Source organism: Capra hircus, chromosome 14 (assembly GCF_001704415.2).
Source record: "Capra hircus breed San Clemente chromosome 14, ASM170441v1, whole genome shotgun sequence".
Lineage (NCBI taxonomy): Eukaryota > Metazoa > Chordata > Mammalia > Artiodactyla > Bovidae > Capra > Capra hircus.
Genome location: NC_030821.1, coordinates 49,963,567 through 49,988,489, shown reverse-complemented (window position 1 = coordinate 49,988,489; position 24,923 = coordinate 49,963,567). Strand labels below are relative to the sequence as shown.

Genomic DNA, 24,923 nt, shown 5'->3' with positions numbered 1-24,923 from the left:
AATGAAGTCTGTCACTGTTTGCATTGTTTCCCCATCTAATTGCCATGAAGTGATGGGACTGGATGCCATGACCTTAGTTTTCTGAATGTTGAATTTTAAGCCAACTTTTTCACTCTCCTCTTTCACTTTCATCAAGAGGCTCTTTAGTTCTTCAGTTTCTGCCGTAACGGTGGTGTCATCTGCATATCTAAGGTTGTTCATATTTCTCCCGGCAATCTTGATTCCAGCTTGTGCTTCATCCAGTCCAGCATTTCATGTGATATACTCTGCATGGGCATTTAAAAGGAAAAGGACAGGCTGGAAAAGGATGAGGGAGTAGAATTCCAGTGTAATTATTAGTAAACTAAAGACCCTCACCATGGTTCCTTGCCCTCTGATTTAACCATGTAAATACTTTTCACTGATCATGGACATTTCAATTCAGAGGACTGGGAAGTCATCCACTTCAATACTGAATAGAAAGAGGCAAATCCTTAGTCTTGGAGTTAGTTGCTAGATGAGCAGGGTTGAACCCGGGTCTTCTGACTCTTCCTTCCATGTTTGCTGCACCGTATCTGAAACCCCATATTTCTGGTCCAGATTCAAGGCTCTCTTTCACCGCTTGCTTGTTAATTGTGTTGTTTCAGTATCCTTATCCATAAAAAAATGGGGCTATGGTAAGAGTGTTACAGAGGTGCTAAGAACTTAAATAAATCTAGGTGTGTAAAGAACCTAGTCGTGTGTTCAGCACATAGTATGTCCTCCAGTGATGTTATCTGTGATGCTTATCTGTTCTTTTATTTCATTTTTTCCCCATTGCTTCTTTATTATGTGAAAAGTATATTTCAAGACCGTTTTGAGAATTGTTGTTGTTCAGTTGCTAAGTCCTGTCCAGCTGTTTGTGACCTCATGGATTTCAGCACACCAGGCTTCCCTGTCCTTTACTATATCCTGAACTTTGCTCAAACTCATGTCCATTGAGTCAGTGATACTATATGGAATACTCAAGTTTTTCCTTTTTATTTTTAATTTGTCTGAAATATTGTAACCTTTCCTTTATGCCCTTATTCTAACATATGATTCCTGTCAATCATTCTCATATTTTCTTACAATGGCCACTTATAATTTATGTAGTAGAAAGGCAAAAAATGAGAGGCAAATACAACAGAATTTTTCTTTTGAACCCATCTGTATTTTACACATTGATTCTATCAAGGAATTTTTCAAAAGGCTTTGTAGCAAATAATTTAGTGCACTCATTTTCTACGGAAATGAGCATTTCTCTTGTATAAATTTAATTCTTCATAGTGGTCCCAGCAGGGAAACATATTTTCCAAAGGTCATTTTATGAAGAGAGTCACAGTGTTATGAACAAAATGCATCTCACAGTGTTCTGTACAAATTTTGTTAAAAATGTAATAATCTTGAAGATTAGAGCAAAGTCAACCTCGAATAGCAATATAAGGATAGACGTTACTCAGAAAGAGTTTTGAGAGTCCATTATGAATTTTTTACAGTTCAAAAGCACCAATAATTCACCATGGCCAGAAAGCTCCAAGTTATTTTAGTGTGAGTCCTAAGTCACTTCAGTCATGTCTAACTCTTTGTGACCCTATGAACTGTAGCCCGACAGCCTCCTCTGTCCATGAAATTCTCCAGGCAAGAATACTGGAGTGAGTTGCCATTTCCTTCTCCAGAGGATCTTCCTGACCCAGGGATCGAACCTGCATTGCTTATGTCTGCTGCAGTGGCAGGTGGGTTCTTTACCGCTAGTGCCACCCAGGAAGCCCATTTCAGCAAAAGTGAACTCTCATTCAAGAACTCTCATTCTCTCATTCACAGAGAGGCGTGAGCTCTATTTTTTATTTCATGCTCAGAAGATGTGTTTATTCCCTTTTCTTTTCCTTGGTCAATCTTCCATCTTCCAGTGTACCTTTGACAGACCCTAGTAGCAAGGTGTTGTAAAGGAAGCAGATATAGCCCTATATAGCAAAGTGTTTAATTAAGGATAAAGGATAAATTCATTCCATAAGTCAGTGCCACCAATATACAGATCAGTTCATAGTGTGTAACCTAGGGCTGCCCTGGTGGCTCAGATGATAAAGAATCTGCCTACAACTCGGGAGAGCTGGATTTGATTCCTGAGTCAGGAAATCCCCTGGGGAAGGAAATGGCTACCCACTCCAATAGTCTTGCCTGGAGAATTCAGGCTCAGTTGGTCAAAGGTTGCTCGATGGACAAAGGATTCTTTAAATTCTAATAACACTTTCAGGCTTCCCTAAAACAGATAGTTTGGATTTCTATCATGGATTGCCAGAATGCCTGCCAGGATTATACTTGAAATCACAGGGCCAGCCTCTGCCTTCAAGTCTAAGTGCCGTGTGTAGCTCTCTGAACTTTTCTAGGCGCAGCATTGCTCAAACAGCTCCCCCAGCTCTTTCATAAACAGCAAGTAAGCGCTGCTCTACCTAACTTCAGACTGTGTCTCAGGTTCCCTTGAAATGCTGCCAGCTTTTATTTCATGATTCATTCATCATCTTTTGGAAAACACTTTTGTTTCTTGGGCATCAAGTGCCATCCATCAACATTTATTACATGGTATTCATTTGTCTTTGCTCTCTCTGGAAATTTATTTAGACTCATTTTTGCTGTTATGATGTTGTGTCTTATCTCGAGTTCGCTGCTTTTCATTGTTGCTCTCTGATTTCTGCCTTCCTTCCTTGGAGTAGCTTGTTTATTATTGCCAGTTTATTACTCCCTCCCTGGTTTGCCATGATGGCTGACTCAAGATCTCCATCCCTTCCTCTTCATTACCATGTGGATTCATTGAAAAATACGGTTTTTCTTATTCAGATTTACCTTTTGATGTGTTATCCTTTTAAAATTCCACTGAATGAACACTAAAGCTAATCATATTCTTAAATACATGATTTTGATATTGTGTTTGACAGGTCTGTTATTTAAAACCAGCTCTTTGTTGTTGCTCTTTGCTGAAGTTCCCAACAGGTAGAAATGGATGAACCCTGTGTTTCTTTTATGTTAATTTTAAAAGTGAGATTTCGCAAAGTGCACCAAAGGCTTTGTCAGAGTAAACTAGGGAGAGATGCTTCCATTGTGCTAAGTACTTGCGCAGTTCATAGCATGAGACAGGGCAGTTTACAAAAGGTTTCTCTTTTCACCTTCACTGATACCCTGCATAGTTTTAACATCATCATCTTTTTGCGGAAACTGGCTCAGTTAAGCAGTTCATCCAAGTTAGCCAACTATTAAGGGACTAAATCAAGATTCAAAGGGAGGTTGGTGTGACCAGAGCCTGTTCCTTGGTCAGGATATTCTGTGCAATGACTGTGTTCAGTGGGAGATCTTGGGTGCCTGCTCTGGGTCCCTTGGAGGTGCACCCCCCCATCCTTGTCCAGCCCAGTCTCTTTCACACATTAGACCCCAGATGTGTATATATTGAAGGATTGAATTTTATTCAGTCCACAGTAGCTGTGTGGACAGCTATTGTTTTAACCAGTTGTGGCATTTTAAAGTCATCTTACCTTATTTTCGATTGACTTTAGGACAGTGAAAATCCCAGATTCAGCGGAAGGACTTGGCTTCCAGATCCGAGGATATGGCCCGTCGGTGGTGCACGCGGTAGGAAGAGGTGAGAAAGCCGTCCTGTGTGGTATCCAACTGACCAGCGAGTTTGAATGTCCTTACTGAACAAAAATGTGTGTAATCATGTTGCTATGGATATTCTCAGTGTTTGCTGTATTAGCTCAACAGTAGTGACTCAGTTGGTCAAGAATCTGCCTGCAGTGCAGGAGACTCTGGTTCAATCTCTGGGTCAGGAAGATCCCCTGGAGAAGGAAATGGCAACCCACTCCAGTATTCTTGCCTGAGAAATCCCATGGACAGAGAAGCCTGGCAGGCTACATTAGATGGAGTCTCAGGAGTCAGGCACGATTTAGTGACTAAACCACCTCCACCAGTATACTCTTATTTTAAAAAAAAAAAAAAAAACACCTCCAAATTGTAAGACAAATTTTCATTGTTAACAATTCATAAGAGAATGATTCCTCTCAATCTCACTTTTCTCCATGTTTCAGTGTAATCAAAGGATGTAATGATTTTAAGGTAGTCTGTTTTTCCCTGACAGCATATTACTGTATTTCTGTCAACAATTCTAAGATGTAAGTTTGGGTTTAAGAATTATCTGTGTGGTTTATATAGTGTCTGCTACTGTATGATTACTTCAAGTGTTCTCATAAACCATGTGTTTTATAAACCATCAAATACATTTTAAATTAAATAATTTAGGGGACCTAAAACCTAATGTTTATATTTTATTCTCTTTCTGTTTGACAGGCAAATCAGCCTTTGATATCTCTTGTTAACATACACACTTTTAAATTTTATGCTAACATTAATGTAATTTAAAGAAATAACTGTTAGATTCCACATTACTAACCACAGTAAGTAAATTGCTGCTGTAGCAAGAAGGATCGCAGTAAGCGATGTGTTTATCTTAACAAGAGATATACATGCTTTTCATTACTAAGATATGTGAATTGTAAAGCATCTCAATATGATCATTCCAACATTAGACTGGGAAATTTTGAGATCACATTGCTATCAGAGTCAAATTTATCAAGAACATACTAGCTAGACCTCTATTAGAGTCTATAAAATCACTTTCATTAGTGTATACGTGATAAAAATTAACCTTACTTCAAAAACTTCTTTTCACTCAGACTTTTAAAACACATAGATTAATAGATATTTCAAATATTTCCAGTTACTCATTAAAATTATAAAACAGAAATGGGAGTCATTGCATAGTGAAAGGGATGTCTGCTGTGACAAGTATTTCCTTCATTTTCACTAGACCAAAAAGGAGCCAGTCACTTTATTAGTACTATGAAAGAACTGAAAACCGGAGTGAATCAAGTTTTTTCTTTCCTTGTCTTTTAAGGAGCAAGGTTGTATTTTGGAAACTTAGTCATAGGGTTAAGTCCAATTCTGGTTACTATGCCTTTTGCTTCTGAAGAAGAAAACAAAGAAATGCTCATGTGCTTTTCCTTTTGAGTGAATATGAAATAAGATAATAGCCTGTGGTTTCCTTTTGCGCTGTAATCTTGCCATGAAAACATAAACTTCTTTCCCGTTTTTCCTTCTTCAGCCCTTTCCCATGGTCGCACACCAGAGCATATCAATGACTGAACTTCTGCCTGTGGAATCTACAATTCCAGTATGCCAGTTTCTGGCGCTAAAGTCTTTTTTTTTTTTTTTTTTAATCTCTCATCACTTTTATATTCTCAGGTTGTTTTAAAATTCAGTTGGTTTGTAAGTTAACTGTAGTTCAATAAAAAAAAAAAAAAACGGTAAGCAAAATTCGATAGGGTTGTCCAAGCTTTGGATACTTCTCCTTTTCTGCTGGTGAATTACATCCTGCAGAGTACCACTTCCTCCCTGAGCCAGCTTTATCCCCCTGGTGGGTCACTACCGCCACTTGTCTGCATCATTAGGGTCCTCTCATCCCTGTCGCTCAGCTGCATCTAGGGTCCTCTTGGTCTTATTCCTCAGGTGCATCCAGACCACCTCATTTTGGCCTCAGATAAACCTGATTACAGCCTTTGCTCTTTCTTTTGAGCAGCTGAGAAAGAATTGTCATGGATACGAAATTAGTGTCATCCCAAGTCATTGTCTAGTCTTTTACTGAGCCCCTGTTACTACTCAGCTGTCTGTTTATGTGTCTGATCAGTTTTCTCCTCATCATTGCCTCCTGTCTCCCAGGTATGAAGCCTTCCAAGTCCTATATCTTGTTGGCTATTTGACCATCATCTGTTTTTCTCCTACTCTAGAGGAACAGATTTTCCATTGTCTTCTCTAGAGTTCAACGTTAAATATCTCTATAAAGATTCTGGAGCCTATCCCTTCAGATACTGCCTCTGCGGTATTACATTGTCAGATAGTCCCCTTACAGAATTTTCAGCCTTTCTTTTCACTGAATTACTATAGCAGAGGCTATAAAAATAGACTTGGGTTTCCCAGGTGGTGTGCTTGGTAAAAAACCCACCTGCCAATGCAGGAGACTTAAGAGATGCCAGTTCGATCCATAGGTGGGGAAGATCCTCTGGAGAAGAAAATGGCAACCCACTCTAGTATTCTTACCTGGAGAATCCCATGGACAGAGGAGCCTGGAGAGCTATAGTCCATGGGATTGCAAAGAGTCAGACACAGCTGAAGCAACTTAGCATATACAGCACACATAAAAGTGGTCAGCTTTTTCCTCATTGAAATAAACAAAGAAACAAAGCTATCTTGAATTTAACAGCAAACTCAAAACTTTCCTTCTTCCTTATTTTCCCCTCTAGATCCTTGATGTTCAAAATTTGGTCTAAAAACCGACAGCATTGGCATCGCTTGGGAGATGGTTAGAAATGCAGAATCTCAGGCCCCATCCAATACTTACTGAATCAGAATCTGCATTTCAACAAGACCCACCCCCCACCCGCCACCCCCTGCCGCCAGGTGGTTGGTATGCATGTCAAAGATTGAGACCCTCAGCTCCAGAATATTGCTCTCAGGGCTTTAATTTTTGTCATGACCAAACTTCCTGAAATGCTGGTCTGTATTTTGGCTGGATCTTTGTCACTTCCTACTTGAATTTCAGCCCAGTGCTATAGCTCCTCCCACCTCCTACCCATGTCTTCAAGAGTAGCCCATGTCTTATAAGAGTAATCATGGACTAAACTGAGAAGTGCAATGGATATTGAAAGTTCCTGTCTTAATTGAATTTTCTGTCCCATTTGTTTAAACTGACTAGTCTTGTTGGGGTGAAACAAAATATGTTTAGTCATATTTTGACTTCTGAGATGGTGCTTTTTGGATTTTTCTCCTATCCCTTCTCTGCCAACTCTTCAACTGTTGACCCCGTAACTGTTGGCACTCTCTTCTCTTCTCTGCCTTCTGCGCTTTCTACATAAACAATTGTATTGATCCTCTTTGCTGGGGATTTCTGAATCTCTTTGCTCAGACTCCTTGAATTCTATAGCCAAGATCTAATTGTTCATTATACATCAGTGCCCCTTTGGCACCTTAAAATCCAGTGTTTTCCCCAGTTGAACTTTTCATCTCTTCTCTGAAGTTGCTTTACCTCCAGGGCGGTCTCTGTCCATTTAAGTGACTCCATCTACTCAGCCACTGAGTCTAGAGGCACAGGGATGACCTGGGTACTCTCACCTCTCCATCAACTCCATCATCAAACACCAAATACTTGATCTCGTTCTCCTCTTCATAACTAATGCTACCTTAATTCCAGCCTGGGAGTTTGCAGTAGATGCTTACTGTGATTTTGATTTTTGACTTGAACTCCAATGATCCATCCTGTTTCAGTGGGTGGGGAGGGATCATGTCACCTCTCTGCTTAAAATTCTTAAATGTTTTTCCTCTTGTGTATATAATAATGTTCACTTTGTAAGTTTCAAAACCTGCCTCTGCTTTGTTCTCCTATATTTTTCACTCACTGTCATTCAAGATGGACACCAATTGCTCCTATGGTCCCAAATGTCCAGGTTATTTCTTGATTCAGTACCTCTTTTTTGGGCTGTTCTTTCTTTTCTTCTTGTTGTTGTTGCTTTTTTAAAATATTGGAGTATGGTTTATTTAAAATGTTGTGTTAGCTTCAGGTGTATAGCAAAGTGAGTCAGACATGCATATACATATATTTACTCTTTTTTGGATTCTTTTCCCATATAATCCATTACAGAGTATTGAGTAGAGTTCCCTGTGCTGGGCATTAGTAGGTCCTTTTAGTTACCTATTCTATATGTAATAATGAGTGTATGTCAGTCCCATTCTCCCAATTTATCCCTCCCCTTTTCTTATATCCTGGTAACCATAAGTTTGTTTTCTACGTCTGTTGCTCTATTTCTGTTTTGTAGATAAGTTCATTTGTACAACGCCTCCTTCTTTTTTTCTTCGAAGATTCCAGGCTGTTCTTTCTGCTGATAGTGTCTCTCCCTCCGCCCCTCCCTCCCTCAATGTTCAGCTTAATCCAAAAAAACCACTTAATATTTCTGGAAGTGAATTTTAGTGAGAAGAAAATGTATACTGTCTTTTTGAATATCAATTATGTTCTTTAACATGTTTAATAACATGCTTAATAAATCCTTTATTATTTGCTTGCAAAGGAAGCTTCTTCTAACATGCTTATGATAATTTTATAATCATTGATATTAATTACATACATTGTATTTAGCAGTGGTGCTTTGTAAATGTTGATTTGTTTGGAATATCAAATAGTATTGATTGGCAGGTCCTGAAAATCTTAACTCACTGGTTAGAATATGCCACTGTATCTATGCAAATAAATGGTGGACAGTTGATGTTTTCTGATTAACTTTATTCTCCACAAGTTCTCTGGTTCCTGACTCTTTGTACATATCCTAAACTCATTTTCTTAGCAAATCCAGTTCACTCCTAGTTGCTATTGATTTTTTTTTTTAAGAATTTCTTTTAATTGTCATTTAAAAAAATGAAAGTGAAGACTATTTTAATATGCAGAGCTTTTGTAGATTAAATGAAGGTAAAAAGGCCTGTGCTTCTGGTTTTCTCATTTTGATTATATTTGCATGTATAGAACATTAGATTGATTAGACATTTGCATGAAATGCAAAGATGGGCTCGATAAAGGACAGAAATGGTATGGACCAAACAGAAGCAGGAGATATTAAGAAGAGGTGGCAAGAATACACAGAAGAACTGTACAAAAAAGATCTTCATGACCAAGATAATCACGATGGTGTGATCACTCACCTAGAGCCAGACATCCTGGATTGTGAAGTCAAGTGGGCCTTAGAAAGCATCACTACGAACAAAGCTAGTGGAGGTGATGGAATTCCAGTTGAGCTGTTGCAAATTCTAAAAGATGATGCTGTGAAAGTGCTGCACTCAATATGCCAGCAAATTTGGAAAACCCAGCAGTGGTCACAGGACTGCAAAAGGTCAGTTTTCATTCCAATCCCAAAGAAAGGCAATGCCAAAGAATGCTCAAACTACCACACAATTGCACTCATCTCACATGCTAGTAAAGTAATGCTCAAAATTCTCTAAGACAGGCTTCAGCAATACATGAACCATGAAATTCCAGATGTTCAAGCTGGTTTTAGAAAAAGCAGAAGAACCAGAGGTCAAATTGCCAACATCTGCTGGATCATGGAAAAAGCAAGAGAGTTCCAGAAAAACATCTATTTCTGCTTTATTGACTATGGCAAAGCCTTTAACTGTGTGGATCACAAGAAACTGTGGAAAATTCTTCAAGAGATGGGAATACCAGATCACCTGACCTGCCTCTTCATAAACCTATATGCAGGTCAGGAAGCAACAGTTAGAACTGGACATGGAACAACAGACTGGTTCCAAATAGGAAAAGGAGTACGTCAAGGCTGTATATTGTCACCCTGCTTATTTAACTTATATACAGAGTATATCATGCAAAATGCTGGGCTGGATGAAGCACAAGCTGGAATCAAGATTGCCAGAAATATCAATAACCTCAGATACACAGATGACACTACCCTATGGCAGAAAGCAAAGAATAACTGAAGAGCCTCTTGATGAAAGTGAAAGAGGAGAGTGAAAAAGTTAGTTAAAACTCAACATTCAAAAAAAAAAGATCATGGCATCTGGTCCCATCACTTCATGGCAAATAGATGGGGACACAGTGGAAACAGTGTCAGACGTTATTTTTTTAGGCTCCAAAATCACTGCAGATGGTGATTGCATCCATTAAATTAAAAGATGCTTACTCCTTGGAAGAAAAGTTATGACCAACCTAGATAGCATATTGAAAAACAGAGATATTACTTTGCCAGCAAAGGTCCGTCTAGTCATGTCTGTGGTTTTTCCAGTGGTCATGTATGGATGTGAGAGTTGGACTGTGAAGAAAGCCAAGTGTAGAAGAATTGATGCTTTTGAACTGTGTTGTTGTTGGAGAAGACTCTTGAGAGTCCCTTGGACTACAAGGAGATCCAAGCAGTCTATCCTAAAGGAGATCAGTCCTGGGTGTTCATTGGAAGGACTGATGTTGAAGCTGAAATTCCAATACTTTGGCCACCTCATGAGAAGAGTTGACTCATTGGAAAAGACTCTGATGCTGGGAGGGATTGGGAGCAGGAGGAGAAGGGGACGACAGAGGATGAGATGGCTGGATGGCATCACTGACTCGATGGATATGAGTTTGGGTGAACTCTGAGTGTTGGTGATGGACGGGAGGCCTGGCGTGCTGTGATTCATGGGGTGGCAAAGAGTCGGAAACGACTTAGTGACTGGACTGACTGACTGACTGAGACATTTAAAAGGGGAAGTAACTGATTAACATGATAAAGATCTCTTTATAATATCCCTTCAAACGAATTCTTAGATGGGGTGGGAAGATATTCTGTTCAACACAGTTTGAATGGCCAAATAAATAGAGAATGTTTGAAAAGGCATTGCCATCAGAGCCAAATTCATCAAGAACTCTTCTGTCCATGGAATTCTCCAGGCAAGAATACTGGAGTGGGCAGCTGTTCCCTTCTCCAGGGAATCTTCCCAACCCAGGAATTGCACCCAGCCCTCCCACACTGCAGGCAGATTCTTTACCATCTGAGCCACCAGGGAAGCCCATGAACATACTAGCTAGATCTTTATTATATTTTGAAACTGAGATGGACTTGTGGACACGGGGTGGGTGGGAATTGAAGGGTAGGACATATTGGGAGATTAGCATTGACATATACACCGTGTGCATAGGTACATAGTAGGAAGCTGCTGTATAGCATAGGGAGTCAGCTCAGTGCTCTGTGATGACCTAGAGGGGTGGGAAAAGGGATGGGAAGGGAGGGAGGTTCAAAGGGGAGGGGAGGGGATATATATATATATATATATATATATATATATATAAAACAAAATTATAAAGCAGTTATACTCTAATTTTAAAAATTTGCTATATGGAACTTAAATAAAATAAAATTGCTTCCCTATGTTACATGGGATAGAAATGAATCATATTCCTATAATTAGTTTTTGGCAATTTTCTCATTTGTATTTAAAGGAACTGTGGCTGCAGCCGCTGGTCTTCACCCTGGACAGTGTATCATCAAAGTCAATGGAATCAATGTCAGCAAAGAGACACACGCCAGCGTGATTGCCCATGTCACGGCCTGCAGGAAGTACCGGAGACCAACGAAGGTAAATGCCCTCGGTGCAGCTGTAATGACGAACGCGCTCAGAAGGCCCTGGGGATGGCATGCGATGATGCCAGAACTGTCTGTGGTTTCCACTGCCAGGTTCATATTTAAGCACAGCATTGTCAGTCTCATAATGCTTCTTTTATGCGCATCATTAGTTATCATCGATTCTGCTTAAGTGGCCACATTTTGCTGCTGTAGTATTATCACCAGTTTAAACAGTGTCCTGGGCTATTTTCATTTTCCTTGTGATGAGTTTTCGAATAGTTGTTTATCAAATTGAAATCTAAAGGCCTGAACTGTTTTCTTGACAGATGCTTTAGAATCTGTAATGGTCAGCATGTATCTTTGTTCGTATATATGAATTATAAATGCTTACACTGTTTATTATAAAACTTCTGTGAGAAAGAATTGTAGGTTATACTGTATAGAGTCCGTGATTGACTGTTGGATATGTTTTATTTAGGTAACTGAATTTAGCTCTTAAAAGAAAATACCACAATGTGTTTGCCATTACTTAAAATTTTAAGCATTGTCCATTGATTCAAACTTTACATGCCATACAAAAATAAAGTTAAAATCCTATTTGGTAAGCAAAACTTACTATCTCATGAGATACAAATGAGTATTGGGTTAGAAAAAGAAAATTCTCTCAAATTAATTGAGTGCAAAAGAAATTCTAAAGGAGAGGCATTCTTTTTTTTTCTGTCATGCACCTAAAATACTCCTTTTTTTGGATTTGGGAATATGATTGTGTGTCCGAAATGGAAAGCTGAATGACTACTTTCTCTTGGGCCAGGACTGACATCCTGCAAAATACTGAGCCTCCAAGAAAATAGCTGATCAATTCTGCTTACTAATAAGGTCAAACGAGCATAGCAAATCGGAATTCACATGCAGCTGCGTAGGTTACTTGGATTAACAGTAGTTTCATACATATTTATTGAACTATGTTAGTGAATGAAGTTTTAAAAAGATACTGAAAGATCAGATCTTTCCCCTTATGCCAGAATTTTAAGAAGTAGTTAAATTGAGTTGAGTTTCATTTCTTTTCATTTCCCTTATCTTCCTTGTTGGAGAGGTGTTGACCAGTGAAATAATTAAGAAAAGGAGTAAATAAACAGAGAAATTCACCAGGTAAATAACACACTCTAGCAGGTATCCATTGCTGCAAAACAGACTGTTCCAAACTTTGTGACTTGGAACAACAGTGATTAATTATTTCTCTTGCTTCTCTGGTTGACTTGGTGTTGGTGCCTTGAGGTGAGAGCTTCATTCTGCTGGGAACTGACTGGTACTGGGGTCCCCTCCTGAAGGTTTCTCACTCCAGAGCCACTCCACCTGGCCCTCCTTTCCAGTCCTAAGCATAATTCTCCTTTCTGCATAGCGTCTAGGTTTTAAGAGGGAGAATATTCCAAGTGATGATCTCTATATGGTGCTTGTTACTAGCCCTCTGAAAAGTCAGATCACATGACCAAGCCCAGGGTCAGAAGGAGCTACACAAAGGTTTGGATTCTGGGGGATTGATTCCTTGAAGGCCACAACCAGTTACCAAAGTTTATTTGCATGATTAAGTGTTAACTAGCATTTTAATGATGTGGTATTGGTGCTTAGTTGCTCAGTTGTGTCTGACTCTTGGCAATGTCATGGACTATAGCCCACCAGGTTTCTCTATGGAACTTTCCAGGCAAGAATACTGGAGTGGGTTGCTCTTTCCTTCTCCAGGGGATCTTCCTGATCCAGGGATTGAGCCCTCATCTCTTGCATCTCCTGCATAGGCACATGGATTCCTTATGACTGTGCCACCTGGGAAGCCTTTTGATGATATATGAAAGTGAAAGTGAAGTCGCTCAGTCATGTCGGACTTTTTGAAGCCGAGCCCCAGGCTCCTCCATCCATGGGATTTTCTAGGCAAGAGTACTAGAGTGGGTTGCCATTCCCTTCTCCAGGGGATCTTCCCAACCCAGGGATCGAACCCAGGTCTCCCACATTGCAGGCTTTACCATCTGAGCCACCAGGGAAGCCCTTAATGATGTATAAGTGAAATGAAAGTCTCTTAGTCATGTCTGATTCTTTGTGACAGTCCATGGAATTCTCCAGGCCAGAATACTGGAGTGGGTAGCCTTTCCGTTCTCCAGGGGATCTTCCCAACCCAGGGATCAAACCCAGGTCTCATGCATTGCAGGCAGATTCTTTACCAGCTGAGCCCCAAGGGAAGCCCAAGAATACTGGAGTGAGTAGCCTATCCCTTCTCCAGTGGATCTTCCTGACCCAGGAATCGAACCGAGATCCCTGCATTGCAGGCAGATTCTTTACCAACTGAGCTATCAGGGAAGCCTTTAATAATGTATAGCACTACAATAATTAAACACAATTGTGAAGATGGATAACAAATTATATCACACTTCAGTCATGCAACTCATCTTATCACCCTACCTAGGAAAACTACAAACATTAAAGTAATGCTACCCTGTAAACATTTACTTGGTAGCCATTTCATCTTTCTCATTTATCTAAATAAGATGGGGAACTGCTACTTAAAATATAGGATCATTTATGATGTAGAAAGATTAAAAGGTAGTTATATCAGTTGGGAACCCCATGAGTTGAAAAATATTCTTCCAGTTTTCTTATTGGTTTGTTTCACTAAAAACATTAAGTGTATTTGAAACATGTGTGATTGTTAAGAGAGCTTTTTAGGGACTTCCCTGGTAGTCCAGTGGTTGCGATTTCCCTTCCAGTGCAGGGGGTGCAGGTTCGATCCCTGGTGAGGGAACTAAGATCCCACATGCCTCATGGCCAAAAACTAAAATGTAAAACAGACAGAACACTGTAACAAATTCAAGGAAGACTATACAATTCGTCTACATAAAAAATTTTTTTAAAGAAGTACATTTAAATCATCTGTACACTTACAGATGACTGCTTCTTCAGAAAAGTTTCCATCTACCATTTATTTTGTTTACAAATGTAATTTATAGTTCCTTATACGATATGCTTGAGTCATTTGAGTAAGACATTTGGGAAATACATCTTATTTTAAAACCTATCTTTGGAAGAAAAAAACCTCAAGCTTAAAAAGGTCAGTTTGTTAAAAACAATATTAATTGCCATTGACTTCCTGTCAGTTTTGGACATTGACTTTCCTTCTCTTTCAAATTTTATTGTATTTAAACTAGAAGGGTGAATAAGATTGTCAGCTCTTCTTCTGAAGCACATTAATGAAATGGATATGCATTTTAGGAAACACTGATATTAAATACCTCTGAGGTTTCTTTCCTTCATTTCCAGCAAGATTCCATACAATGGGTTTATAATAGTGTTGAGAGCGCTCAGGAAGACCTTCAGAAGTCCAACTCCAAACCTCCAGGAGATGAAGCAGGGGATTCCTTTGACTGTAAAGTAGAAGGTGGGTTTCTTCTTCTCCTCTTGGGCTTATAGGATTCTTTGTCAATGTGCCATTGCCGAGTCCCAGTTATTAAAAACCTTATATGTTCAGGTGACTGCCTTAGTCATCATCTCAAATAGACGTCACATTAAATCCCTAAGTCATAATTGCTCATGGCTAACATGGAATAGCTACGCCACTTTCTTAGGCACTCTGTTAGATATTTCGCATGGATTACCTTATCAGCTTATCAGAAATGAAGCTCTGTTTTGTTGTTCAGTCACTCAGTCATGTCTGACTCTTTTCTACCCTGTGGGACTACAGCACACCGGACTTCCCTGTCCTTCACCATCTCTCAGAGTTTGCTCAAACTCATGTCCAGTGAGTCAGTGATGCCATCCAACCATCTCATTCTCTGTTATACCCTTCTCCTCCTGCCTTCATCTTTCCCAGCATCAGTTTTTCCAGTGAGTCAGCTCTTTGCATCAGCTGGTCAAAGTATTAGAGCTTCAGCTCCAGCATCAATCCTTCCAATGAATATTCAGGGTTGATTTCTTTTAGGGTTGACTGGTTGGATCTCCTTGCAGTCCAAGGGACTCTCAGGAGTCTTCTCCAACACTGCAGTTCAAAAGCATCCAAATTATCATCACCCAAACTTTATGGAGAAGAAATTGAGGTCCATGGAGGTTAACGAATGTGCCCAAGCTAGTAAGTGGTAGAATGAGGATTCAAACCCCAGCTATAATGTGTTTCCTTGTTTTGAGTTTCAATGTTGTGTCAACCTTCCCACTCCAATGTGGTTCACAAACCATGAGCACCTGCATCACGTAAGTAGGATGGAGATACAGAGGCTCAGCCCCACCCTCCATCTACTGGGTGAGAATCTCAATTTTAGCAAGATAATATCTGTATGTACAATAAAATTTGAGAAGCCCTAGTTTAGAAAGTTCATAGTTCCTTTGAAATTATGTTTTTTCTGCTCTTGCCTATTTTATATTTACTGGTCCTGCCTTTATTCTAGGGATTAATTGTTTTAAGTAAACTAGTACTGTATTTTTACTTAGTATTTACTGTTAGATTCCTCATTCCTCAGCAGTTTCTTGCTTGAGACTACATTTTTTTTTTTCACTAGCTGACTGATTGTTGGCCAAAAACCTATAGGAATATATTCAGGATGGAAATTTTATTACAGTCAACAGTGATACATTTTCTCAATGAGTTAGCCTCAGGAGATGCTGTTTGGGAAAATTCAGGCACTCTCTGCTGAAAAAATAATTATTGCATCTCCTTTCTGCTTCAGTATGATTTTCTGTATTTTTTCTGCTTTGAGAAAATATTCATCCAGTGTTTGAGGCAGTTTTAGGAGCCCTGACTTGAAGTTATGCATGATTTTAATGAAAAAATTGTGTTTCATGTTGATACAGATATAAGTAGGCATGCATATGGTCCATAGATCAAAACTGGGTGTGCAAAGATAAAACTAGTCATATTAGAATGGTAACTTTTGGATCAGTCAATCTTATATTTTTCTTCAATGCTCTTCTTTTTAAAAACATTAGATAGATACTTCATTTAGCACAGCAGATTTAGTCACCCTTTAAAAACTCTAAAAAATATTCAGAGAGATTCAGATTATTTGAGGAGACCAAAAAACACCTTCCTGAATTTGCTGAATTAAAGTCGTCTGTTTTTCCAGAGGTAATTGACAAGTTCAACACCATGGCAATCATCGACGGGAAGAAGGAGCACGTGAGTTTGACGGTGGACAATGTCCACCTGGAGTATGGTGTTGTGTATGAGTATGACAGCACTGCTGGGATCAAGTGCAATGTGGTGGAGAAGATGATTGAGCCCAAAGGCTTCTTCAGCCTCACTGCCAAGGTACGAACGCTCCTATCAGAGAAAGATATTATGTTCTCAGTAAAACAACTGAAGTCCTCACCCACCCCCACCTTAGAAAATGAAATAGCTGTGAATGCTTTAGCTTCCGCTCATTCAAGTTCTCTTTCTTGTTCTTTTTCCCCCATTACTCAACTGTGCATAGTCTTTTTTGTTTTAACTGGCCTCTTTTGGAGCACAGTGTTATGTTAGATGGGCTGCTTGCCCAGGCGAGCATTAGTTGATTTGGCAGAGGTTCTCTGCATTTTGTAAGTTTGCTATGTCTGTGAATTCAGTATCGTGAAAACGTTTCAGATGGTTTTCATGACAGATGGTGCTTTCCTAAATGTACATAATCCTCTGAAGAATATTTGAAGTCATAAAATGCATTCAAATTCTGTAAGGCTCATGTTTATTTCATGCAGTTTCTCGAAGCTTGCAGACTAGTTTATGAATAGATCTTCAGGTGTGTATATAATTCTTAGTTGTGAAGAGTCTTGTCCTTAGTCCTTAAAGCAAGACAGGGAGGGAGGAAGAGGATCTTCATCCAAATGGATAAAACACATGGTAAGTAAGAGGTCACCCTGTTTGCTTTCCACGATCCTTCCACAAAGTAAATCGGTCAGACTCCTATTGCACCCTCCGCAGGTCAGAACTTTTGTGTTCCATCTACTTTTACATCACCCTGGGAGGATTCAGGTAAAACAAGAAATATGTGTCTTCACCACCTTTATTTCTTCATTTCAGTTTGTGTTTCAAATGTGTATAATTGAGATAGATCTAGTAATAATAGCAGGTATTTTTTAAATTTTAGTGGAAGAAAAAATAGAAAAATCCAAATGCACTATTTCAAAAATAATTATTTTTATGTTTTTGTGTTATATTCTGAAAGTCAGTTTCTTTTTTCATTTTTTTAAAAATTTAATTGGAGGGTAATTGCTTTACAATATGAAAGTCAGCTTCTTAAAATTATCCCATCATTATGATGACATTGTACCACTATATGTATCTATTGATAGAGAATCTATAGTTTCAAAATTCAACCCATTCCCAACTATTAATGCATTATACTACTGAGAAGATCTATAGAAGAGTTTGGGACCAGTTTATTGTAATTATTTTATCTCATTTTCTAACTCTTTGAAATTTACAAAATTACATGGATTATTTTATATATGACAACTGTACAACTTAATACTGTATATATTACTGTTTTACACATGAAGGAAGTCAAAGAAATTAAGAAATTTAACCAAGACCACACTGCTAATGATAAAGTGAACTCTTATTTCTAGACTAGTGATTAAACCAAAAACTCACTCTCCATGTTCTGCAAGACAGGGAAATGGAGGTGGCGAGGGAGCTCAAATAAACATAGCATCTATACATTGTCTATCTCACACTATATTATAAAAACCTCATGCAAAGTTGTATCAGTCATTGTGATCCTTGAACAATCATAAATGCTACATATACATAATGTTCGTGCTAAGTTGCTTCAGTCGTGTCCAACTCTTTGTGACTCTGTGAACCATAGCCCACCAGGCTCCTCTGTCCATGGGATTCTCCAGGCAAGAATACTGGAGTGGGTTGCCATTCCCTTCTCCAGGGGATCTTCCCTACCCAGGGATTGAACCTGCATCTATTACGTCTCCTGCATGGGCAGGCAGGTTCTTTACCACTAGCACCACCTGAGAAGCCCATATATAAATAATACACATAATTCTCTGTTCATTGGAAATTCTCAGTGATTCATGATGTACACACACACATGCTGCCTTATAATCAATTCAGATAGCCAAAAGATTTACTAATTGAGCACATCTTATGAATGGCTTTATCTGCTGCTTTTATCAGACAGAGTTCAGACCCTGGAAGCGACATTGTTTTTTAACTTTGGCAAGAGAAAGTCTCATTTATTCCATCCTTCTTTGAACATTTGTTATTATAAACGCACTCTCTGTACCAGGCTCTCAGTAGCAAGAAAGGATATGGTTTTCCTTAGTTTTTGTTGTTCTATTACCAAGTTGAGGGAAAAAAAAAAATGTTCTGAATAACTCTGACTAAAATATGGGCAGTGTGTTCCCACATCAGAGTGTACTGATTTATTCAGCAGGGCGTCTTTGAAGTCCCCTCACCTCCCTCAGGCAGCCTTTTTTTATAGCCAGCAGAAGGGAAAACAGGAGATGCCAGACACAAGTCCATCACTTCACTGCCAGGGTTTATTGAACACAGAAATCCCAGGCAGCTAAAAGAAGCACACTGGGGAAAAAACACCCTATGTTGTGGAATTGTGAACATTTTATTTGGCTGATTTTGAAGCTTTTATTTTCTTGCTCTGTTTTTTTGTTGTGTGTGTGTGTCTACAGATTCTTGAAGCCCTGGCTAAAAGTGATGATCATTTCATACAAAACTGCACCAGCCTTAGCTCTTTGAATGAAGTGATTCCTACTGACCTTCAAAGTAAATTCAGTGCCATTTGTAGTGAAAAAATTGAGCGCATATGTCAGAGAATATCCAGTTATAAAAAGGTAAAGTAAAAGCTCTGGGTATTTTACACGTGATTATTATTTAAATTATTATTGTAATGTCAAATTTAATCCAGTGTTTGATTTTTTATTCTTTATTTATGTACCAGTGTATTGAAATAATGATAAGATTTATATAGCATTTTAGAGTTTTTCAAATGCCTTTATATCCTTTACCTCATTTGATCTTTGTAAGCTAAGTCATTATTTCATATTTTCCAATATAATAACCGAGACCTAGAGAATTAAATTGGGATTCCCAGGTGGCACAGTGGTAAAGAATCCACCGGCGAGTGCAGGAGAAGCAGGAGATGCGAGTTCAATCCCTGGGTTGGGAAGATCCCCAGGAGGAGGAAATGGCAACCCAGACCAGTATTCTTGCCTGAAAATCCCATGGGCAGAGGAGCCTGGCGGGCTACGCACCATGGTTTCACAAAGACTTGGACACAACTGAGCATGCATGCCTGCGCATTCATGCAAAGAATTAAATTACTTACTGGCAAGTATAGAGTTGGGATGTTAATCCAAACCACCTAGTCAGATTTTAAAATGATACAGTAGTTGTTCTTTCCCTGTTCTCTCAACAGAGGGAACAGGGTCCTCAATCAGAAAGTACTTGGAACAGAGGCTGTTTCCTTCATTAATTGAGCGTATTAATTGAGCACTTTTTATGCATGAAGCTGTTCTTGGTTCCAGGAATATGGCAGCAAAGATTCTTCCCTCATGATGTTTCCATTTGAGTGGGGGAGACAGCAACGAAGTAAATACATGTCTACAAAGAGGGGAAATAAACTATTGAAGAGAATTATGAGGACAACCACGGTGGGAAGTACCGGTGTGGGAACTCTGAACTGGGTAGCTAGAGAAAGCATCCTTTAGGAAAGCTTGTATTTAAATGACAAGTAGAGCTCTTGCTCCAAATGGGAGGAAGAAGCCTCCAGGTAGACAGAACAGCTGGTGGTGGTGTTCAGTTGCCAAGTCATGTCCAGCTCTTCATGACCCCAAGGACTGCAGCGTACCAGGCCTCCCTGTCCCTCACCATCTCCCGAGATTCAGCTGTGTTCATGTCCATTGAATCGGTGATGCCACCCAACCATTTTGTCCTCTGTTTCCCTCTTCTCATTCTGCCTTCAGTCTTTCCCAGCATTAAAGTTTTTCCCAATGAGTCAGCTGTTTGCACCAGGTGGCCAAATTATTGGAGCTTCAGTTTCAGCATCAGTCCTTTAGGCCTCAAAGCAGAAAGAAGGCCAGGGTGTCAGGTGGAAAGAGATTAGTCCTAAGGGCGGAGGCTTCAGCAGGGACCAGCATGAGATGCTGTGAAACTCTATACCTTTCAGGACTTTGGATTTTCTTCTTACATCAACAAGAAGTTGGAAGTTTTTAGATATAATGGTGGCTTCATTTAATGTAGGCTTTTAAAAGGTCATGCCAGGAACTTCCGTGGCGGTGCAGTAGTCAACACTTTGCCTGCCAGCGCAGGGGTGTGGGTCCAATCCCTGGTCAGGGAGCTGAGACCCCGCATGCCTTGTCACCCAAAGACCAAAACATAAAACAGAAACAGTATTGTAACAGACTTAATAAAAATGGTCTACATCACATCCAAAAAAAAAAAAAAACAAAAAGATAGTGCTGGCTCCCCTGTAGGAATAGATTGCAAGGTGCAATCTTGCAATCTAGAGAGGTGTGTCCAGGTGCGTGATGGTGGTGGCATAGACTCTGGTGAAGACAGAGGAGACAGAACATTTAGCGAATCTGACAATATATTTTAGAGACAGAGTAAATAAAAACGGATCTCCAAAACATATATTTTAATATCTTTTAATTTTTTTTCTATTTGTATCAATGGGAAGATAGCTAATTAAATTATTTTCCTCAAAGTGAGGCTGGTTGCATGGATATTTTGTTTGTGCATGTGTGTGGGGGAGTTTAATAGCCAATGAATGACCTAAAAGGAAGAGTCTCCTCACCAGAAAGTAAATTAGCCAAAACCTTGATCTTGAAGTCCTTGCCTGCGGAAGTGTGACTGAATACATCTCTGTTCTTTAAGCTAAAAAAAAAAAAAAGAGCAAGAGAGAGACTAGTTGCTTAAAATTTGATGGTCATACTAGGAAATATTATTTATCCCAGTGTATGTGAATATGACTTAACTGACTATGTTTGATATGGTAAATAAAAGATAAGCCCTTTTTATGTCCAGATATGTCCATTTAAAAACAGGCAAATGCGTGAAAGAATACCCAAGGAATTTCAATCTTGGTTACTTTAGGTAGGAGAAAGAAAAGGGGACTCACTGTGGCTTTCTTTAAGGCCTTCCTGTACTGTTCGGCTTGTTAAGTTGAATATATGTTGATGTCATAATTTTATGAAGAAAAAATGATATTCAAGATCACTGGAAAACTGTCATATCTGTTCACTCTCTTTCCATGACTGCCGTTGACCCCTTTGAGTTTGAGAACCATTCCATGAATATGCCTTGTGGAAGCCGAAGAACAGAAGATTTTCTTTTTATTTCTCCTGTCTCTTTGAGATGTGACAGTTCTTTGAAGTTAAATTTAAAAGCTCTAAACAAATGCAAATTAGTAGTTCCCTTTTGAACACATTTTGAAAAGAGAGTCATTCTACTTCAGAGATGGATCTGTATAAAGTATGGTAGGGTTCGGGCAGATTCTGGTTATCAAACTTGTCACGGTTGTGTGTCTCGTTTTTCTACCTTGTTTTCAATTTCTTCCTATCTTCTCTCCATTCATTCAAACAACAAAAGCAGTAGAAGTAGCTTAAAGAAATATACATCAGTTCAGTTCAGTTCAGTTCAGTCCCTCAGTCGTGTCCGACTCTTATAGGAGAAGGTAAAATATCCAAGTAAAAGCAAAACATTAGGATGAGGGTTTATTACATAGGGTATTGATTCAGCTGCTTTAAGAAGGGCCAAGACAACATAGACTTAGCAGAAAGTTTATTTCTCACTCTTGTGAAAGCCCAACCGATAGGAGTCCAGTGTGGTGAGGCTTAATGATCTTCTAGGGATCCTCCTATATTTTTGTTTTCTCGTTTAGGATATTGTCCTCTTCCACAAAGCCAAAGTTGGCTCACCACCACCACGTCTAAACGAATTTCCCTTAAACGGGGAAAGAGAAAGCAGAGAGTGAATTGCTTCCTTTTGAGGGAAGGACCCAGAAGTTGTAAAGTGAAAGTGAAGTCACTCAGTCACTCAGTCGTGCCTGTGGATAGTAGCCTGCACCAAGCTCCTCCATCCATGGGATTTTCAAGGCAAAGTACTGGAGTGGGTTTCCATTTCCTCCATCCCTATTCACATCTTGTTAGACTTTTAGTGCAAAGGACACTGGGACATATAGTCTCAAACCGGGCATCCATGTGGCAAAGTAAGGGCTTCCCCTGTGGCTCAGCAGTGGAGTCCTCCTGCAGTGCAGGAGCTGCAGAAGACTCGGGTTCAATCCCTGGATCAGAAGGATCCCCTGGAGGAGTTCATGGCAACCCACTTCCAGCATTCTTGCCTGCAGAACCCCATGGACAGAGGAGCCTGACAGGCTACAGTCCATAGGATTACAGAGTCAAACATGACTGAAGCAACTTAGCACGCATGTGCCAAACTAAAGTTTAAGGAACTTTATTACTCAGAGAAAGAAGAAGAGAATGAATATTGAAGGAAAATGAACAGGTAAATTTAGAGATAAAGCTATGTTAGAGGGACTTCCCTGGTGGTCCAGTGGTTAAGATTTCACCGTCCAATGCAGGGGATGCGAGTTTAATCCTTGATTGGGGATCTAAGGTCCCACATGTCTCAGGAACAAAAAAACAAACAAAAAAAAATCTTCCCATAAAACAGAAGCAATGCTGTAGCAAATTCAATAAAGACTTTTAAAATGGTCCACATCAAAAAAGATAATCTTAAAAAAATTATTAGAAGAGATGGTATAAAAATTTTTCATTTCAAAAAAAAATATTTTTAAAGATGATATTCATTGGAAAAATAAAAAGAGAGAGAGAGAGAGAGATGGTCTGGATCATCAGAGAATAAAGGGTAAGTAGGTCCTAAGACTCTACCTACTCAAGTGGCATATTCTGTTTGGCCTTCAGCTTCCTGATGGCTAAAATGAAAAAGGAACACTGTCTGTCACATATCCTATCAGCATTTCTGTGGTATATACATAATTTCTTAATAGAGAGGCGGAACTTTTCTTGGATTGAGTTCTAAATAAAATCTCTTACCCGGAGTTTCAAAGAGGCAACAACAGGAATGTCAGGGCAGTGCCCTTAAACATAGTCCTGCAAAAGAAGCAGACATCCATTTTATGTGGCAGATATGTTTAATGCATTCCTTAATGAAATATCAGAGGTCAAGAAACTGAAGTCCACAAAAGCAAGTTTGTTGCAGTATGGTACAGGAAGACTAGAAAATTACTTTCTAAATGTGTACGTTTTGTGTAGGCAATGGGGCCTTAAGTCAGTTATTTGAAGAAGACTTCCGTCTCCCACATACTGTCTACTTGAGAAGAAAAGTCAGAATACATGAAGCAATAATAATTCTCATTAGCCTCCTTGGAGATGTTGCATAATGGTTGAATATGCTGGCACTCACCACCCTGCTCTACACGCTACTCCTTCCTGCAGTTATGGAACACACAACAGTTTATAGCAGTTGATATCAGGCATTGTGTCCCATATTTTGGATTTCCTGGGTGGGTCAGTGGTAAAGAATCCGCCTGCCAATGCAGAAGACGCAGGAGACACGGGTTCGATCCCTGGGTTGGGAAGATCCCCTGGAGAAGGAAATGGCAACCCACTCCATTATTCTTGCCTGGAAAATCCCATGGACAGAGGAGCCTGGTGGACTATAGTCCATGGAGTTTCAAAAGAGTCAGACACGACTTAGCAACTAAACAACAAACCATATTTTACAGTTTGCCTGTGTTGTGTAATCTTACCAACACAGTGGTATGAGACACATTTCCTTGATGAAGTGACTGAAGTTCAGAGTGGTCAGCTAACTTGCCCAGAGGCATGCAGCTGGGAACAGCAGTGGAATTTGAACCTTGTTCCCTTTTATTCTAAAACTGATTGTTTACCTGTAGTTGTTACTGTGCTAAACAGCACGGTTCTGACTGCAGATGAGTACATGCTCAATTGCTTAGCTGTGGCCCACTCTTTGTGACCCCATGGACTGTAGCCCATGAGGCTCCTCTGTCCATGGAATTTTCCTGGCAAGAATACTGGAGTAGGTTGCCATTTTGTCCTCCAGGGCATCTTCCTGACCCAGGGATAGAACCCCTGTCTCATCTCTCCTGCATTGCAGGCAGATTCTTTGTTGTGGAGCCACCAGGGAACTGCAAGGCCAATAGCCTTTCAGAGGAGGAGAAATCCTCTTGGATTGAGGAGTCAGCAGATGCTAGCTGCTATCAGTTGGAAAGATGCGTCAGATTGATTTGATATCTCTCTTTACTTCCTTCTCAAGTAAAGAGAGATATCATAAGAAAAGGCAAAGACTTAGAAATGAGACTGATCTTATTGAGGAAGAGTTGACAGACTTCCCAGGGCCTGAAAGGAGGATTTGAGTTGGATGCAATTAAAAAGGAAACCTGACAAAATATGATTTTTCCAGTGATATTTTGAAGTGACATAATCATCAGGTTTGTTTGTAAGATGTCCCTATTGATGATGATTTGGACTTGAAGAAGCCTTGGGAACAGAGAGAAAAGATCAGTTCAAGCCATGTGCTGAATTGTTTATGACGATAAAGAAGGTGTTATTTTTTGGTTTCTAACAGCCTGTTTTGAGATAAAATGAGGGGTGTATATTGGGCTTTCCTGGTGGCTCAGATGGTAAAGACAGGCTTCCCTGGTGGCTCTGTTGGTAAAGACTCTGCCTGCAGTGCAGGAGGCCTGGATTCAACCCGTGGGTCGGGAAGATCCCCTG

General features: G+C 39.6%; 1 protein-coding gene across 1 annotated transcript in view; it reads left to right on the top strand.

Moving 5' to 3' along the window:
* Nucleotides 1–24,923, top strand: part of PREX2 (phosphatidylinositol-3,4,5-trisphosphate dependent Rac exchange factor 2) — a 305,631-nt gene that overhangs the window by 141,752 nt on the left and 138,956 nt on the right. The window contains exons 19-23 of the mRNA XM_018058434.1: nt 3,543–3,628; nt 11,063–11,199; nt 14,490–14,607; nt 16,283–16,467; nt 18,834–18,995. Coding sequence (XP_017913923.1) covers nt 3,543–3,628; nt 11,063–11,199; nt 14,490–14,607; nt 16,283–16,467; nt 18,834–18,995 — 688 coding nt within the window. The remainder of the gene's footprint in view (nt 1–3,542; nt 3,629–11,062; nt 11,200–14,489; nt 14,608–16,282; nt 16,468–18,833; nt 18,996–24,923) is intronic.